Raw genomic sequence first — 8,998 nt, 5'->3', positions numbered from 1 at the left:
CTGGGTGTCTCTGTGGGTATCTCTGTGGGTGTCTCTATGGGTCTCTAAGGGTCTGGGTGTCTCTGTAGGTCTCTCAGGGTCTGTGTGTCTCTGTGGGTCTCTAAGGGTCTGGGTGATTCTGTGGGTGTCTCTATGGGTGACTCTGTGGGTGACTCTGTGGGTGACTGTGGGGGTCTCTGGGTGACTCTGTGGGGGTCTCTTTGGGTGTCTCTGTGGGTCTCTAAGCGCCTGGGTGTCTCTGTGGATCTCTAAGGGTCTGGGTGTCTCTGTGGGTGTCTCTGTGGGTCTCTAAGGGTCTGGGTGTCTCTGTGGGTGTCTCTGTGGGTTTCTAATGGTTTGGGTGTCTGTGTGGGTCTCTAAGGGTCTGGGTATCTCTGTGGGTGTCTCTGTGGGTCTCTAAGGGTCTGGGTGTCTCTGTTGGTGTCTCTGTGGGTGTTTCTGTGGGTCTCTAAGGGTCTGGGTGTCTCTGTGGGTGTCTCTTTGGGTCTCTATGGGTCTGGGTGTCTCCGTGGGTCTCTATGGGTCTCTGTGGGTCTCTATGGGTCTGTTAGTTTTTAGTTTATACTTAGCAATAGTTGTACGGCAGTTATTATATTGGTCGTTTACTTTCGTTCATAGCAGTAGTCTTATGGCAGGTTATTATTTCGTGAGTTAGTTCATAGTTAGCAGTAAGTTCTACGGCAGTTAAACATTTGTTAGTTCATAGCAGCAGTTTTACGGCAGTTAGTATTTTTTTAGTTAATTCATATTTAGCAGGAGCTTGATGGCAGTTAGTATTCTGTTAGTTTATAGTTAGGAGCAGTTTTATGACAGTAAGATTTTGTTAGTTTATAATTAGCAGCAGTTTTACGGCAGTTAGTATTTTGTCAGCGAGTCCATAGTCCGTGGCAGTGTTCACGGCGGTGCCTCCAATCGTTTGATGATTATTGTCCGAGAGCGCGGGCCACCGCGGACTCACCACAGGGGCAGCGACAGCATCTTGACGGCCACGAGCGTTTTGGTTTTGTGGTCGAGGCACTGCAGCACCAGGCCCTGGCCTCCCTCGCCGATCAGCTTCTGCGCCTCGTAGCGGTAGTGGAGCTGCTCCTTGCGGACCTGGGGATGCGGAGGAGGAGGTACGGACCGGTCGTCAGTCATCGCGATCGGAGCGCCTGACGCTCAATGGTGGTGGCAGCAGCGGCAGTCGGGGCTTCCACGGCCGCCATTTTCCACGGCCGCCATTTTCCACGACCGCCATTCTCCACGGTCGCCATTTTCCACCACGGAGGTTTCTATTTGCTTGGGTGTTAGATCGCGCGAATGTTTAAATGTTTCGTTAAACTCGCCGAATGATTGACTTGAAGCTTTCGTGACTGCAGGAATTAATATATTTGGGTCTTATGGTAAAGTCACGTAGATTGGTACAAAGAAAATAAAAAAAATAGGAAACTACGACGTTTCGATCGCAACGCAAGCGGTCGTCGTCTTCCTGATATTTTTATTATTTTCTTTGAACCTGTCTACGTGACTTTACCGAAAGACCCAAGAATACCGAATGCTGTTAAATAAAAATTAATAAAAATTAAATAATAATAAATCACGACGTTTATTATTTTATTTTTATTAATTTCAATTTCATTTTTTACCTACATGGTGACTTTACCGAAAAAACTAAGAGTATGAATCCTTGCAGTCACGAAAGCTTCATATCTAGAATTAACCCTGGGTAGTCAGAAGCTGGTGGTGAGACACTGGGTGGTGAGACACTGGGTGGTGAGACACTGGGTGGTGAGACACTGGGTAGTGAGACACTGGTGGTGAGACACTGGGTGGTGAGACACTGGGTAGTCAGAAGCTGGTGGTGAGACACTGGGTGGTGAGACACTGGGTGGTGAGACACTGGGTGGTGAGACACTGGGTAGTCAGAAGCTGGTGGTGAGACACTGGGTGGTGAGACACTGGGTGGTGAGACACTGGGTGGTGAGACACTGGGTAGTGAGACACTGGTGGTGAGACACTGGGTAGTGAGACACTGGGTAGTGAGACACTGGGTGGTGAGACACTGGTAGTGAGACACTGGGTGGTGAGACACTGGGTAGTGAGACACTGGGTAGTGAGACACTGGGTAGTGAGACACTGGGTGGTGAGACACTGGGTAGTGAGACACTGGGTAGTGAGACACTGGTGGTGAGACACTGGTGGTGAGACACTGGGTGGTGAGACACTGGGTAGTGAGACACTGGGTAGTGAGACACTGGGTGGTGAGACACTGGGTGGTGAGACACTGGGTAGTGAGACACTGGGTAGTGAGACACTGGGTAGTGAGACACTGGTAGTGAGACACTGGTGGTGAGACACTGGTGGTGAGACACTGGGTGGTGAGACACTGGGTAGTGAGACACTGGTGGTGAGACACTGGGTAGTGAGACACTGGGTGGTGAGACACTGGGTAGTGAGACACTGGGTAGTGAGACACTGGGTAGTGAGACACTGGGTGGTGAGACACTGGGTGGTGAGACACTGGGTAGTGAGACACTGGGTAGTGAGACACTGGGTGGTGAGACACTGGGTAGTGAGACACTGGTAGTGAGACACTGGTGGTGAGACACTGGTGGTGAGACACTGGGTGGTGAGACACTGGGTAGTGAGACACTGGTGGTGAGACACTGGGTAGTGAGACACTGGGTGGTGAGACACTGGGTAGTGAGACACTGGTGGTGAGACACTGGGTAGTGAGATACTGGGTAGTGAGACACTGGTGGTGAGACACTGGGTAGTGAGACACTGGGTAGTGAGACACTGGGTAGTGAGACACTGGGTAGTGAGACACTGGTGGTGAGACACTGGGTAGTGAGATACTGGGTAGTGAGACACTGGTGTTGAGACACTGGTGGTGAGACACTGGGTAGTGAGACACTGGGTAGTGAGACACTGGGTGGTGAGACACTGGGTAGTGAGACACTGGGTAGTGAGACACTGGGTAGTGAGACACTGGGTAGTGAGACACTGGGTGGTGAGACACTGGGTGGTGAGACACTGGGTAGTCAGAAGCTGGTGGTGAGACACTGGGTGGTGAAACACTGGGTAGTGAGACACTGGGTGGTGAGACACTGGGTGGTGAGACACTGGGTAGTCAGAAGCTGGTGGTGAAACACTGGGTGGTGAGACATTGGGTGGTGAGACACTGGGTAGTGAGACACTGGGTGGTGAGACATTGGGTGGTGAGACACTGGGTGGTGAGACACTGGGTAGTGAGACACTGGGTAGTGAGACACTGGGTAGTGAGACACTGGGTGGTGAGACACTGGGTAGTGAGACACTGGTAGTGAGACACTGGGTAGTGAGACACTGGTGGTGAGACACTGGTGGTGAGACACTGGGTGGTGAGACACTGGTAGTGAGACACTGGGTGGTGAGACACTGGTTAGTGAGACACTGGGTAGTGAGACACTGGGTGGTGAGACACTGGGTGGTGAGACACTGGGTAGTGAGACACTGGGTGGTGAGACACTGGGTGGTGAGACACTGGGTAGTGAGACACTGGTGGTGAGACACTGGTGGTGAGACACTGGTGGTGAGACACTGGGTGGTGAGACACTGGGTAGTGAGACACTGGTGGTGAGACACTGGGTAGTGAGACACTGGGTGGTGAGACACTGGGTAGTGAGACACTGGGTAGTGAGACACTGGGTAGTGAGATACTGGGTAGTGAGACACTGGGTGGTGAGACACTGGGTAGTGAGACACTGGGTGGTGAGACACTGGGTAGTGAGATACTGGGTAGTGAGACACTGGGTAGTGAGACACTGGGTGGTGAGACACTGGGTAGTGAGACACTGGGTGGTGAGACACTGGGTAGTGAGATACTGGGTAGTGAGACACTGGGTGTTGAGACACTGGTGGTGAGACACTGGGTAGTGAGATACTGGTGGTGAGACACTGGGTAGTGAGACACTGGGTAGTGAGACACTGGTGGTGAGACACTGGGTAGTGAGACACTGGGTAGTGAGACACTGGTGGTGAGACACTGGGTAGTGAGACACTGGGTAGTGAGACACTGGGTAGTGAGACACTGGTGGTGAGACACTGGGTAGTGAGACACTGGGTGGTGAGACACTGGGTGGTGAGACACTGGTAGTGAGACACTGGGTGGTGAGACACTGGGTAGTGAGACACTGGGTAGTGAGACACTGGGTAGTGAGACACTGGGTGGTGAGACACTGGGTGGTGAGACACTGGGTAGTGAGACACTGGGTAGTGAGACACTGGGTGGTGAGACACTGGGTAGTGAGACACTGGTAGTGAGACACTGGGTAGTGAGACACTGGTGGTGAGACACTGATGGTGAGACACTGGGTGGTGAGACACTGGTAGTGAGACACTGGGTGGTGAGACACTGGGTAGTGAGACACTGGGTAGTGAGACACTGGGTGGTGAGACACTGGGTGGTGAGACACTGGGTAGTGAGACACTGGGTGGTGAGACACTGGGTGGTGAGACACTGGTGGTGAGACACTGGGTAGTGAGACACTGGGTAGTGAGACACTGGTGGTGAGACACTGGGTAGTGAGACACTGGGTAGTGAGACACTAGTGGTGAGACACTGGTGGTGAGACACTGGTGGTGAGACACTGGTGGTGAGACACTGGTGGTGAGACACTGGTGGTGAGACACTGGTGGTGAGACAGAGGTGGATACAATTCTCAGTGAGAATTTATGTTTAATTTATAAAATTTGTATTATTTTATTATTTCCCTTCTACGTGACTTTACCGAAAGAACCAAGAATATGAATCCATGCAGTCACGAAAGCTTTAAATCGAGATTACACGTTTATAATCATGCCTTCTAACCCAATAAAAACCTCTGCGGGTGTCTAATGGTGTCTCTTTGGGTGCCTTTGTGGGTCTCAATGGGAGTGGGTCTCTGTGGGTCTCTGTGGGTCTCTATGGGTGTCTCTGTGGGTCTCTTTGGGTGCATCTGTGGGTCTCAATGGGAGTGGGTCTCTGTGGGTCTCTGTGGGTCTCTATGGGTGTCTCTGTGGGTCTCAATGGGAGTGGGTCTCTGTGGGTCTCTATGGGTGTCTCTGTGGGTCTCAATGGGTGTCTCTGTGGGTCTCAATGGGAGTGGGTCTCTGTGGGTCTCTTTGGGTGCCTTTGTGGGTCTCAATGTGAGTGGGTCTCTGTGGGTCTCTATGGGTGTCTATGTGGGTCTCAATGGGAGTGGGTCTCTGTGGGTCTCTATGGGTGTCTCTGTGGGTCTCAATGGGTGTCTCTATGGGTCTCAATGGGAGTGGGTCTCTGTGGGTCTCTATGGGTGTCTCTGTGGGTCTCTGTGGGTCTCTATGGGTGTCTCTGTGGGTCTCTGTGGGTGTCTCTGTGGGTCTCTATGGGTGTCTCTGTGAGACTCACAGGCATGTAGTTGTTGTTTTCGTCGTCGTAGCCGTCGTCGTTGCTGTCGTCGACAGTGAAGAACCAGACTTGTTCCATGGCCGCCAGCTCCAGCTTTTGGCGATGACTCAGCTGAGGCCCAAACAGATCCAGGATCGCTGCACACGTGACAACAACAACTTAGAACTATTTCTGTTTTGTTTATGTAATGTAGTAACTCGGCGGGAGACGACTTCACGGGTAGCACACTCTTTTATTCACCAACTTCGTTACACAGGTGACTAACACCCACTTAGTTACTCGGGTGACTAACACCCACTTGGTTACTCGGGTGACTAACACCCACTTAGTTACACGGGTGGCTAACACCAGCCTACCCCACACGGTTCTCCTGGCTACACCAGCACGGGCTCTTACGCCCCGTAGCCTCTCGGAACACACCCAGCCGGGGTGTCCCTCTCGACTCTGGGTCCCACAGTCCCGACCCACATGGGCGTCGGACCACGGGTCCCACAGTCTCGCCTCCGAGCCACACAGGGCCCCGGTCCCGACAAGGACAGCGGGACTAGGGGTCTCAGGGCACTACCTCTTCAACTCCGTCTTCGATCTTCAACTGGTTAACAACAACCACGAGTGCTCTAGCGCGTCCCCCTTTATGCACCTCCTGCGGACGTCGCTGAGAGCACCCCTCCCATTTGACCAATCACTGGGCGCTGGCCACGATCCTCTCTTCCCACCTCGTGTCAGCGCGCCTCACCACCCACGCCGCGTCCACACCACGCCCACATCGCGTGCCCAACCCCGCGCCCCGTGCCGCCCCGTGATCCATCACTGTCGGCGCACGTCAACACCACCACTACATTTACATGCCAGGTAAGGCCTCCGCTAGAGCTACATCGTCGTCATCATCACGTGGAAACTCCACTCAGACCCACAGAGACCCACAGAAATCCATTTTCGTATCGAACCATAGAGAAACACAGAGACCCTTTGAGACCCATACTCACATAGATCCATAGAGACCCATACTCACATAGATCCATAGAGACCCATACTCACATAGATCCATAGAGAACCATACTCACATAGATCCATAGAGACCCATATTCATATAGATCCATAGAGACCCATACTCATAGAGATCCATAGAGACCCATACTCACATAGATCCATAGAGACCCATATTCATATAGATCCATAGAGACCCATACTCATATAGATCCATAGAGACCCATACTCACATAGATCCATAGAGACCCATATTCATATAGATCCATAGAGACCCATACTCATATAGATCCATAGAGACCCATACTCACATAGATCCATAGAGACCCATATTCATATAGATCCATAGAGACCCATACTCATATAGATCCAGAGGCCCATACTCACATAGATCCATAGAGACCCATACTCATAGAGATCCATAGAGACCCATACTCATATAGATCCATAGAGACCCATATTCATATAGATCCATAGAGACCCATACTCACATAGATCCATAGAGGCCCATACTCACATAGATCCATAGAGACCCATACTCACATAGATCCATAGAGACTCATACTCACATAGATCCATAGAGACCCATACTCACATAGATCCATAGAGACCCATACTCATAGAGATCCATAGAGACCCATATTCATATAGATCCATAGAGACCCATACTCATAGAGATCCATAGAGACCCATACTCATAGAGATCCATAGAGACCCATACTCATATAGATCCATAGAGACCCATACTCATATAGATCCATAGAGACCCATACTCACATAGATCCATAGAGACCCATACTCACATAGATCCATAGAGACCCATACTCACATAGATCCATAGAGACCCATACTCATAGAGATCCATAGAGACCCATACTCATATAGATCCATAGAGACCCATACTCACATAGATCCATAGAGACCCATACTCATAGAGATCCATAGAGACCCATACTCACATAGATCCATAGAGACCCATACTCACATAGATCCATAGAGACCCATACTCATAGAGACCCATACTCACATAGATCCATAGAGACCCATACTCACATAGATCCATAGAGACCCACAGAGATCCATGCTGGTAGAGACCCATACTAAAATTAAACTATATATTTTTTATTTTGGCAGGTAAGGCCCCACCGAAGTGGCTGATATTATCTTCACCACATGGAAATATATAGTGGCAGCAAATACTGTATACCCATGTAACATGGCCACCGTGACATCCCCCATGCAACATGGCAATCATGACATCCCTCATGCAACATGGCCATCATGACATCCCTCATGCAACATGGCCATCATGACATCCCTCATGCAACATGGCCGCCCTAATTACCCCCATGCAACATGGCCGCAGTGACATCCCTCATGTAACATGGCTATCATGACATCCCTCATGCAACATGGCCGCCCTAAAGACCCCCATGCATCATGGCCGCCGTGAAATCCCCCACGTAACATGGCCATAGTGACGTCCCCCATGCAACATGGCCGTAGTGATGTACCCCATGCAACATGGCTGCCGTGAAATCCCCCATGCAAAATTGCCACAATGAAGTCCCCCATGCAACATGGCTGCCACAAAGTCCCCTAAGCAACATGGCCGCCGTGAAGTCCCCCATGCAACATGGCTGCCACAAAGTCCCCTAAGCAACATGGCCGCCGTGAAGTCCCCCATGCAACATGGCTGCCACAAAGTCCCCTAAGCAACATGGCCATCGTGAAGTCCCCCATGCAACATGGCGGTAGTGACTTCCCCCCCCCCCCATTCACTGTGGCCACGTTTGCTCTCACTGCTGTTCTCACCTCGAGGCGATTTGCTGCGGATGGGGCCGGTGCCGGCTGCGGACAGCGCACTCCACGTGTTGCCAGAGACTCCCTCCCTCCTCCTCGCTCCAGCTTGGCTCGTCTGCACGCACAAAGACAAAGATGAAGATCCCCCGTGTAGCCTTAACAGACTGTAGGGGCAAGTGCTGTTAGCGAGTATCACCTATGAAGGCCGGAACGGTACACGAGGGGGTGGGTGGCCAGCACCACGCCCGACCGCCTTTGTCTCCCCAGTGGCGATGTTTACACACCGCACCAGGTACTCATTTAAGGCTGAGTCGACCTGGGGGAGGCCCAGGGCCAGTTTAGTGCTGGTGGTGTTCATACGGGATGGTGGTGTTCATAAGTGTGGGTATTGAGCATAAGTTTGGGTGGTGTTCGTAAGTGTGGGTGGTGTTTGTAAGTGTGGGTGGTGTTCGTAAGTCGAGAGTAGGGGTCCATGCGTACCTCCATGGCGTTGATGCTCAGAGTGGCTTCTCTCACGTAGCAGTCTCCAAGGTCTCTGTGTGGAAAGCTGTGGGAGGGGGGGAAGGGGGGTGGAGATGGTGTAGAGAGTCACAACACGGACTTACATCCTCACCACGCACCCACAACACGGACCCACACACTCACCACGCACCCACAACACGGACCCACACACTCACCACGAACCCACAACACGGACCCACAAACTCACCACGCACCCACAACACGGACCCACACACTCACCACGCACCCACAACACGGACCCACAAACTCACCACGCACCCACAACACGGACCCACACACTCACCTCGAACCCACAAC

At 51.8% G+C, this 8,998-nt stretch overlaps 1 protein-coding gene across 1 annotated transcript; it reads right to left on the bottom strand.

The window, feature by feature from the left end:
- Positions 1 to 917: 917 nt before the first annotated feature.
- LOC144740449 (dual specificity tyrosine-phosphorylation-regulated kinase 4-like) lies at positions 918 to 8,722 on the bottom strand. Its single transcript, XM_078623299.1, has 4 exons — positions 8,660 to 8,722; positions 8,192 to 8,294; positions 5,390 to 5,526; positions 918 to 1,095 (listed from the first exon to the last, which is right to left on the bottom strand). The coding sequence occupies exons 1-4, from the start codon at positions 8,663 to 8,665 to the stop codon at positions 955 to 957; spliced, it is 387 nt and encodes a 128-aa protein (XP_078479425.1). The 5' UTR covers positions 8,666 to 8,722; the 3' UTR covers positions 918 to 954.
- Positions 8,723 to 8,998: the final 276 nt, after the last annotated feature.

This window comes from Lampetra planeri, unplaced genomic scaffold, assembly GCF_965212315.1.
Source record: "Lampetra planeri unplaced genomic scaffold, kcLamPlan1.2.h2 scaffold_2167, whole genome shotgun sequence".
Classification (NCBI taxonomy): Eukaryota; Metazoa; Chordata; class Hyperoartia; order Petromyzontiformes; family Petromyzontidae; genus Lampetra; species Lampetra planeri.
The sequence above is the reverse complement of the archived record's forward strand: the minus strand, read 5'-3'. Positions and strand labels throughout refer to the sequence as shown.